General features: G+C 43.3%; 1 protein-coding gene across 2 annotated transcripts in view; it reads left to right on the forward strand.

The window, feature by feature from the left end:
• Positions 1-6,910, forward strand: part of CNOT4 (CCR4-NOT transcription complex subunit 4) — a 97,409-nt gene extending 90,499 nt beyond the window's left edge. Inside the window, exons 11-12 of one of the 2 annotated variants that reach the window (XM_080932001.1) lie at positions 4,718-4,930; positions 5,608-6,910. In XM_080932001.1, the coding sequence (XP_080788127.1) occupies positions 4,718-4,930; positions 5,608-5,909 (515 nt within the window). In that variant the 3' untranslated portion in view covers positions 5,910-6,910. The remainder of the gene's footprint in view (positions 1-4,717; positions 4,931-5,607) is intronic. The other variant, XM_080932002.1, reaches the window with a different exon arrangement.
• The last annotated feature ends 2,202 nt before the right edge of the window (positions 6,911-9,112 follow it).

Below are 9,112 nucleotides of genomic sequence, written 5' to 3' on the forward strand. Positions count from 1 at the left end.
GTTAAGTCTGTGCCCAGGCAACTCAACTCTGCCATACTGGTGTGTTTTGTTTTTTAACAAACATAGTCTTAGAAATTTGAGTAGAAACTTAATCATTTGAATGCAACATTTTTCATAAACTGATTGTATTTATGTCTGAAAGAATTTCATGACAGTCCTAGGGATATATTTAATTAATAAATTGTGGTGATTTGTTGCTGTCCTGAAGAGTCTCTTACCCATATACAAAACTTAAGTTGTAATACAGCAATTTTTTTTCTATCCTTTAAAGTTTGCTTTGGCATAGTTCATTTATATTTGAGTCACATGAACAGGCTGTTGGAGTTTGAGGGCACTAGGCTTTCACACAGTAAACACTGAAACCGTAGTGACAAGGGCTGAAGAGAGCAGCAGTGTGGTGGCGTGGAGATGCTTTCTGTGCCATTGAAAAGGCGTGCTGCGGGGCAGAGAGGGGGGAAACCTGGGAGCAAAAGAGAAATGGACTCCCGTGGGAGAGAGCGTGAAGACAGGCGTACAGGATGCAGTGTTAGGACTGCTTCTCAGTGGGACTCTGACGCTTTCTCACGAGGGCTGTAACTTGACATGCAGGCTCTCTGGTCCCAGCACTACAGTTGACAATGGAAACGTAAGAATTAGGACCAAATTTGTGAGCCAGCTGCTTCCACTGAAGCATAAAAGCTGGAGGACTTGGCATGCTGTGGATTTAATTGTATCAAACTACTTTAGTTGGTAAGGCCTGTGTGTTTATAGACAGACCTGCCAGCGCTAATTAAACACTTTAAAGAATAAAACGAGTATCGTTTTACCATAAACTATATTTAGCGACTTGATTTTCATTGTACCTTGCTTGGTCTTTTCAAGTTCTGCTTGAGGAGTGTCTATGGCAGACATGCTAAGCAGGTTGGCCCCATAGTACCTCTGTGAGCATCGCAGCTGCTATGACTAAGTTTCTAAGAAGAGACCTGTTCTCGGGGCCAGTTCCCAGCAAGTAAGAAATCTGCTGCCATGGCTCATTAGAAAGTGATCAGTAGAGGAACATTTGTTGTTAGTCATTTATCAAGAAATGGGTGTGCTTCTGATGTCATCTCTTCCTTTTATTCTGTCTGCACAGGGGTAAGGCAGTAGAGACTGGGTAGGATACATACATGCTTGAGGTTATGTTGGCAGGAAGCCCTGGTGCTGACTTCTCACAGTGAATTCCTAGTGTGGATCCTTAAAAGATAATGAAGTTTTATCAGATTTGAGTCAGTGGTTCTTGTGCTGATACTGTTCGGTGGGGTGGGGTGGGCTGTATTATTGGAGCCTCAGGAACAAAGAAGTTACCTTCCTTGTCAGTGGTTCTAATGGTGACTTTGCCTCCACCTCCTTCCCATGGCACTTAGAATGTCTACAGACTTGGGGGGGGATTGCTGGTGAGCATCCCAGGATATCTAGGATAACTGTCAACAATAAGGATTGTAGTACGAGGCATTGCTAAAGCCAGCTGCCAAGCCAGGCCGTGGCTCAGCACAGAGCACTGGTCCAGCACCGTTGCTTACTACAAGAACGAACTTAGTAGAGTCGACAGTCAAAAGTGAATCTGTGAGGGTAGTGTAGATGGGGCTGTTTTGATGAGGTTAGCATTTACTGGTTTCCTTTCTTTGCACTTTCAGCTCAGCGTTGGAGAAGGGAGTGGGGGAGGGAGGTAAACTTTTCTTCTAAGCTCTTTAGAATATGTTTCCATTTCAAGGGCTAAGGCTGTGGGGCCTGTGATGTGTGGTGTCCCCTCCTATACATCTTCATTGTAAGCAGCACACTGTGCCCTTAGAATGTTGAGACACCAGCTTTGCTTTGAGTGTGTAAAAGGGGAGATGTTGTTTGTTGTTTTTCAGAAAGATTGTTAAAAATTATAAACTGGGCAGTTGTTTCCCAAGTTGCCTTACAATCCAAACTATACTGGGAAGATCATTTTTCCAGTTGTGTGTTGTGTACCACACCTTTGGATAAACACTATTGCTGGATTGTATTATTTTGCAGAACAAATAGCCTTTGATTATAAAGAAAGAAAACATGGGATTTATTTGTTTTCTTTTTTAAGTAGTTCTTGGCTAGCAGTAAAGCCAACTGTAAGGTGGAAGGCTCTCTGAGAGCCTTGCTTTGCTGCTTTGATTGTATTGTGATACCACTTCATAGTAAATTTTCCTGAATATGTCACTCTGTGTAAGTGGAGGTAAGTGCTCTTCTGTTTGTCTTTTTGGCAAATGTGAGACACATTATGAGTGGGGTAGGGGAAAGAGAAGCTGGGTATTGTCTTGGGCATCTCAGTGACCTGGACCACCCAGACCTAGGAGTATTTGCCATCCTATAGTTCTTCCCATATAGCATTCCTATAAGCATTTTTTTTTTCTTTTCAAAACGATTTTGTTTCCCTTCCATGAAGGTTTCAACCCTTTCTTAGAATTTAACTTTGCACCACAGAACACCATTCTAGAAGACTATGTCTTATTCACCAGACCATCTTGTAGTTGACTCCTGTATGATTTCAGTTTTTATCAGAGGATCCTGTTAATGCCATGTTTTGGACCTAGAGGGAGACACTGACAACTGCATTCTCAATTAGAACGTTTACCCTCAGGGTTGCTGGATCCCGGGTAGAGTATAGAGTACTTGCCTAGCATGCAAAAAGCCCTGGGTTTGAGTAATTTTCATACTCCAGAGTCAGAAGCAAGAGGATCAGTTATCCTTGCCTTCATGGGGAGTTCAAGGCCAGCCTGAGATACATGAAACCCTTTCTCAAACCGGAGAGGGGTGGGGGGGGGGATGTTTCTTGGGACTTAGGGTGTAGCTCAGTGGTAGAGTGCTTACCTAGCTTACAAGAGGTCCTGAAGTTGAACTCCAATAACACAAGGTGCAGGGATATATGTGGAGAGGTATTTCCCCTGGCTACAAACACTAGTCTGTTTCTTAAGGTGTGTTATTTCTCTGTCCTGTCTACCATCCCTGAAAGAAGAACCAGTGATACTTCCTTGACTTTTTTGTCTGTTTGTTTGTTTTGTTTTATTTTTCTCTTTTTAATTGTGGGCCTCACGGGGCCTTGGGTTTTCCCCTTAAATATTTGACTTATTTTTAAAAAATCAATTAATAGTCTATACAAAGTTGACTGAGAGCTTGTTAATTTGGTTTTTTTGTTTTTTGTTTTTTGTTTTTTTTTAATATATCCCTCAGTATCTGGATTCAGGTTACCAAAATGAGTTCTATAAACTTGGGCAACTCTTTTCTCTTTTGGGGCTGTATTGCCAAGTTGCCATGGCTCTTGTACCCACTCACAGGTGGAGCACTGGTTACAATTTAGGCGTGTACGGCTAGGGACTAACAGTTGAGGACCTGTCCCTGTCTCTTTGTGGGTTAAGTCCTGCCTACCTCACAGGGCTGTTGTGAGGACCAAATGAAACAATAACCGTGCAGTGCCTAGTAGACTGTAATACAGCACAATGCAGATGGTGTATAGGCATGAGAAGGATGAGGCTTAGTAAATAATGGCAGTTAGGAAAGATAGCTCAGGTTGAGGAGCCCCCCCCCCCCCATTGGATGTTTGCCTAGTGTAGAGTGCTTTCTCTCTGCTTCTGACAAGTTCACAGATGGTCTTCCCTGACTTCAGATCTGATTGTCTTTTATGAAGAAGGTTAGTTCCATGAAATGCTTCATTTGCTCTAACCTGGCAGAACCCTGGGTCAGTGATGGGGCAAAGCAAAATTCACAAAGAATTCTGACTTTACCACAGAGCACGGCCTGCCTGCCCAGTCACTGTCTCTGCTGCCATCTCCCTTCATGCTGCCTGCTGATCGGTTCTGTAGAAAGAGATACTGTTGCTTTTCAAGAACTGTAGTTGGTTATTTGATTCATTCTCAATAAAATAATTATTCTAAGAAGTTGTTAGACTTTACCTTCCTGGCCCCAAATATCATATATGAGTTCTGAACAGTTTAAGCCACAGTTTATAAAGTCCGTTTTTACAGTGCTAGTGTCTTCTATTTAACACTGTGTATAAACAGACTCTGTGTCTCGGCCTCTGTGACCGGCAGAGCCTGAGAAGATTGTAGAGCTAGGCAGGCAGAAGCTGGGACGAGCTCCACCAAAGGATCTCAGCTCCTGCTTATGTTCTTCAGGGGAAATGTCCTTTCTAAACTCAGAAGCTTGCACTGTCTCTTTGCTTCCTGAAATGCATTACCCATTTTATAATCAGGAGAACTTTACTTTCCTTTAATATTGAGTCATGTTTATCCTTCATAAGATGATTTTCTTCCATTTAACAAACTCAGAAATTAGTTCCTATGGTGAACTTAACAGAGTTTTTTAATGGTGTACATCAGCATCAGCTGAGCTGGCTAAATGCCTCTCTGACTGAAACGCTGCTATCCTTTAGCTGGTGCTAGCTTGTCTCTAGAGCATTGAGTCTTGCAGCCGGATTATTGGTCTGCACCACATGTAGAGGCCAGAAGGCTAGAAAGAAAACAAAAGGCCCCTGCCATCAGCCTGAGAGCTTTCCTCTCCCTCACTGGAGGTCCCTGAGCTCACAAGCACAGACCTAACCCAGTTTGTCTTGATAGGATAACCCATAAACGCTCAGTAAAGAAAGAATAATTCCTCTCCCGCTTAACCACTAAAGAACAACATATGTTTCTAACGTCAGCTTTTTATTTTTTTTTTATCTTTCATTTTTTGTTGGTAAATCTCCCAGACAACAACAGTTCTGTGGAGAGTTTAAATATGAAGGAATGGCAGGACGGGCTAAGGGCACTTCTACCCAACATTAACATCAACTTTGGTGGACTGCCCAATTCTTCTTCCCCCTCCAACGCCAACCACAGTGCACCAACATCCAACACTGCCACCACCGACAGCGTGAGTTGGGACAGCCCTGGCAGCTGGACAGACCCAGCCATCATCACAGGTAACTTTCTCCCCCTGCCCCTCAGCTCCACCCACAGCCGTCAGTGTGGGTCTTAGCACAGACTAAGTCAGAGCAGGGGTCTCTGCGACATAAGTTCCTTCTCACAAAGCCTGATTCATTCGTAGGGTCATGGTGAACCTGTCCGCCTAGTTGTGTTCTGAGGTGCTTGTGCCTTGGCTATTCCTTTTGGTCTAAGTAGGTGCTACCGTCATGCGTATTTTGTAGGCCTCAAAATACTAAAGGATCTGACTGAGCCATCTTAAGAGAAACATACTCCACTCTTTATAAAGCTCTCTATGTAAGGTATCTGTGTCCAGAGCCCTGCTAGAGAAGGGCAGGTGTAACGGGAAACCCACCATTTACTTCTGGAGGCCTGAGGTTCTTTGGTGGGGAGGTTGCTTGTTTGGTGGGATTTTTGCTCTTGTTTTTTGCTGTTCCGCCTCTGAAAGTGAAGGACCAGGTTTTAGGAGGGTTTGTGTATCAGTAAATCTTGGCCATTGCTGGAGAAGGGGGAGGGTGGCTAAAGGCACATAGGGCTGAAAGGTTTCATATGGAAATTGACAATTGTAATTTATTTTTTGGGAAGACAAATCACTCTTTTGAAGTTTACCTGAGTAACTTAGTCCTCTTTCCTTACAGACTCACCATTTTCTTTTTGTCTCCTGTTTCCTCTGTAGGTATTCCAGCATCTTCAGGAAACACTTTAGACTCTATTCAAGACGACAATCCTCCACACTGGCTAAAATCCCTTCAGGCCCTCACAGAGATGGACGGCCCCAGCGCTGCCCCGTCACAGCCCCATCACAACGCCCCCTTCAGCACACAGATCCCTCTGCACAGAGCCAGTTGGAACCCCTACCCACCTCCTTCAAATCCTTCCAGCTTCCACTCCCCACCCCCAGGCTTCCAGACAGCCTTCAGACCCCCCAGCAAAACCCCCACAGATCTGCTACAGAGTTCAACACTGGACCGCCACTAAGCAAAGAGGGAATTGAAAAGGGCAGGATTTGTCCCACCCTGTTCTCCTCAGCCCACTCACAGCTCCCTTCTCATCTCTTACGTTCTGAAGAATCCAGTTCCTGATTGGTTTTTTTTCTCCCTACCCCCAGATGCGATGCGATCACAGCGTCTTTACCATCTTTTCTTTAATTGTAAAAAGTTTGGGTTGATCCAGCATTTGAGTGAGTGACACTGTTGAATGTCTCTGGGGGGAATTGCCTTTTTAAGCAGAGGAAAAAGAAAAATCAAAAGGCAGTCTCAATACTTAGAAAATTACTGTTTGTCTGTCGCTCATAATGACATAATCTGCTTAGCAGAAAATGACAATTAATCTATAGGAAAGGTCAAGTAAATGTATTATCAACTGCAGAATTGAGAACAGGCTGATTTACATGAGATTGCTAACTTCATGGGGGAAAGCAGTGGCCCTGGCTTCCGTCTTGTATTCAGCTTCTCACTATTGCAGGAAAAATGCTTTTAATTTTAAATTCTGTATTGAATTGATGGGGAGGACTCAATTGTGTTATTAAGCAAAGGGATTTATTGGAAGTTGATGACAAGATAAATTGATCTGTAGAAATAACTGGCCTATTGCTAAAGAATTTATAAGGAGGGAGAAGTAATTTTTTAAGGAGAAAAAAAATTTTGGCTTTAGACTTAAATTCAGATGTTTTAAAGGAAAAAAAAATATTCACACATTTAATACCTGTCCTTATGAGAGCTGAATTATACCTGATTTCCTCAGTCTTTCTCCTCTGTCAGAATCTTTGTTTTCTTTGACCATAAGTCCACCTGACAGGGCACTCTGAGCCAGCACTGCTCTGGGGCCATCTGATCACCAACAGGAGCAAATCTCTGACCTCCTTGCCTGCAGCTTTTACTTAACCCTGTAGTTTCTGGACATTTGTGCAGTATTGAAAAGACAGGAGAAAAGAAAACAAACCTGGTTATAATCTGATGCTAAAACTAAAAACAAGGAAAATGTACCTCTTTCTTCAGAATTAAAACTAAAATCTTAAATAAAACAGAAAACCTGATGGTGACCCTTGGGTGATTCTTGTTCTTGTTTTTCAGTTTGTTATATGCGAATTTGAAATACTTTATGATATAGTGCCATGTGAATTTCCGCTAGATTTTCCATTTTCAACTATGGAGGGTGGCTTTGAAGTTAGAAAATAAAGTAGGAGTTGTCTTTGTCAGCCACTTCTAGTTTTAAAGCTCAACCCCTTTCACTTTTTCGGGTTTCATTAGCTGAGACCTCTACCAGGCTTTAAACATGCAGAGCAGACCTTACCGGCCGAGGCCACTTGTCAGGAGTAGGACCCTGACGTGCTGAGATGGATCTCCAGGAAGAGCTAGCAGGAGCGGCAACAGCCCAGTAGCATCGCCCTAGGAGCTACAGGGAAGAGACCCAGCAGTCCTGGACGGACAGTCCAGATGAGGGAGGGCCTGACACAAGTAGAGACACTAAACTAGAAGACTTCTTTCAGCTGCTGACCTTGGAGGCAGTGTCCAAAGGGAATCAGCCTTCTACAGAACAGATAGAGTAGGTCGAGATTGAATACAGTGTGTTTGGGGGTTCATTTTGTTTTCTGTTAATCTTATCTTTACTTCATTTTTTTAAAAAAAGCAGTTTGAGGATATTTTGTTTTGTTTTTTTTTGCATACGTATCTCGAATCTCAAATACTCAGGAGGCTGAGACAGGAGGATCGCCATGAGTTCCAGGCCAGCCTGGGGTATAGAGTGAGACCCTGTCAAAAACAATAACAAAGTGAAAATAAATCAGTACTTTAGATAATAAACAGTATTTTAGATAATTTAGGTGCCAGTTATTATCACGAGGGCAGGCTGCGCAGGAGGGTAGGAAAAACACATTTTGTAAACTAACAGAAATGTTACAGTGCTGTGAAAGAACTGGGAACTCTGGGCTTTGACCTGTGACCTTTGCCTTTGTTTCCTGGACCTTCTTGGTCATTGAGGAAACAGACCTTTTCAGGAAGCAAATGAGGGAATCCTGCAGTTGGTCCAGCAGTAAAAATGATACCTTTTCTGTAAAAGAAACATTCTACCTTGCTGTAATTGTGTGTGTTTAATGAATCATGTGTACTTTAAAAGGTGTGGCGACTGTTTTAGAAGTAACAGTGACCAAGGTGTCTTGCACAAGTTAAAAACAGTCTACAAGACTGTAGTATACTAGACACACCTCTTCTGTTTACTCACAACCACAAACTTCATTCACCATTACTTTTGTTCTTCTGTCTTTCCTTCCTTCCCCGCTGCCAGCTAAGTTGTATCCCTGGATAATGAATCACTAAGTTTTTACAAGCTGAGTAATGAACCAGGCCCAGCAGCCTCGGGAAACCTTTGCTGTACTCTCTGTTAAGGGCTTTAGAACATACTAGAGGCTCTGGGTCATGGTTTGGTGTTAGCTTCTCTGATAAGTTTTAAAGGCCTGTTTGGGGTAGACAATAAGTCAGGTCACTGTAAGCCCTGGAGAGTATCTGAAAGGTCTGCTGTGTGAGGCCAGTCCTAGAAGTTCAGCCGAAGTACAGTTTGAAGGAACTCTGTATTGTCCGTGCCTACGTTTTATTGAGGACAACACTTAGGGCGTGGTGGGTATGACTGATCAAGGTGTAGCTGAGAGAGCCGACATGTGGGACTGGGAAAACGTCTGAGAAAGTGGCAGGCAGCCTGTGCTTCCAGAGGCAGGGGAACTTGGGTATGGACAACTTCACGGTCACTGTGTCAGCCATGTGGATCTGCTGTATCGAGTGTTCCTAAGGTCCTTCTTTTCTTGGGTTCTCTTTTTTCTTACATTCCGGTTCTTGTTCCTTCACCTGTTATCTCTCTAATTTCATACTTTGCTGGAATGATATAGTCCAGTATTTTTTCTTTTTTGAGAAAAACATAAAACGCTTTTGAAATATATGTGTGTAAAATTAACATTCTTCAGTCTGGGCGGGTGGCGTGACAGGCGCAGGGTTCTGAGTGACATCCTTTCGGGAGTTTGAAGGCGGTACTCTATCTTGCTTCCATATCACAGTTGAGAGGCCAAAGCCACTCCCGCCCGCTTGTGTGCAGTCTGGCTTTCTCCTGTGTCTGCTGTGGTCTGCAACTCCCAGGGCTGTCTCCCGTGAGGCTCTTTGTTCTGGGCACAGTGAACACACAGTAGGCTTTCAGCA

Source organism: Micromys minutus (genome assembly GCF_963924665.1).
Source record: "Micromys minutus genome assembly, chromosome: 18".
NCBI classification, from domain to species: Eukaryota; Metazoa; Chordata; class Mammalia; order Rodentia; family Muridae; genus Micromys; species Micromys minutus.